The sequence below is a fragment of the Corvus brachyrhynchos genome, unplaced genomic scaffold (assembly GCF_000691975.1).
Source record: "Corvus brachyrhynchos isolate BGI_N302 unplaced genomic scaffold, ASM69197v1 scaffold14, whole genome shotgun sequence".
Lineage (NCBI taxonomy): Eukaryota > Metazoa > Chordata > Aves > Passeriformes > Corvidae > Corvus > Corvus brachyrhynchos.
Window position 1 is genome coordinate 23159450 of NW_008239110.1, and position 490 is coordinate 23159939.

The window sequence follows — 490 nt, forward strand, 5'->3', positions numbered from 1 at the left end:
ACCTGAGACAGAGTAAAATCTTTTATATTCCTTACCAAGACATAAAGATCAGTTACTTACTCTCTCCCCTGGGTTTTGACACTGGCATAAAAGCAGCAGACTGTAAAGCTACAGAGAACCACCTTTAACAATAAAGCCATTTAAGAGCTGGAAGCAGTCATTGTCACAGCACTGTTTTAAGAACTAATAAACCACAAAGATTAAATAAAAATCTAGAATCACCAAATCTGGTGCATCACCTCAGTGCCTGGAAGGAATTTTAACAACAGCTTGCTTCTAGGGCGAACACAGGCTGTCTCAGAAGGTGTGAGGACAAGGAATCCTGAACTGTGGCTTCCATTTCCTTCCACGACACAAACTGCTGAGCAATCGTGCTGCTAACACAGATTAATTACAAAAATTACAACTCATCAAGGAAATATCACTCCACTTTGCTCTTGTCATTTCATCTCTGACTTTGGGAGCGATGACAAAATAATTTAAACAGCCA

The 490-nt window shown here is 39.8% G+C and overlaps 1 protein-coding gene across 2 annotated transcripts in view; it reads right to left on the bottom strand.

Moving 5' to 3' along the window:
• Nucleotides 1–203: 203 nt before the first annotated feature.
• TMEM242 (transmembrane protein 242) overlaps nucleotides 204–490 on the bottom strand; it is an 11693-nt gene continuing 11406 nt past the window's right edge. The window contains exon 4 of one of the 2 annotated variants that reach the window (XM_017739747.1): nucleotides 204–374. In XM_017739747.1, coding sequence (XP_017595236.1) covers nucleotides 219–374 — 156 coding nt within the window. In that variant the 3' untranslated portion in view covers nucleotides 204–218. Of the gene's footprint in view, nucleotides 378–490 lie in introns of both variants that reach the window. The other variant, XM_017739746.1, reaches the window with a different exon arrangement.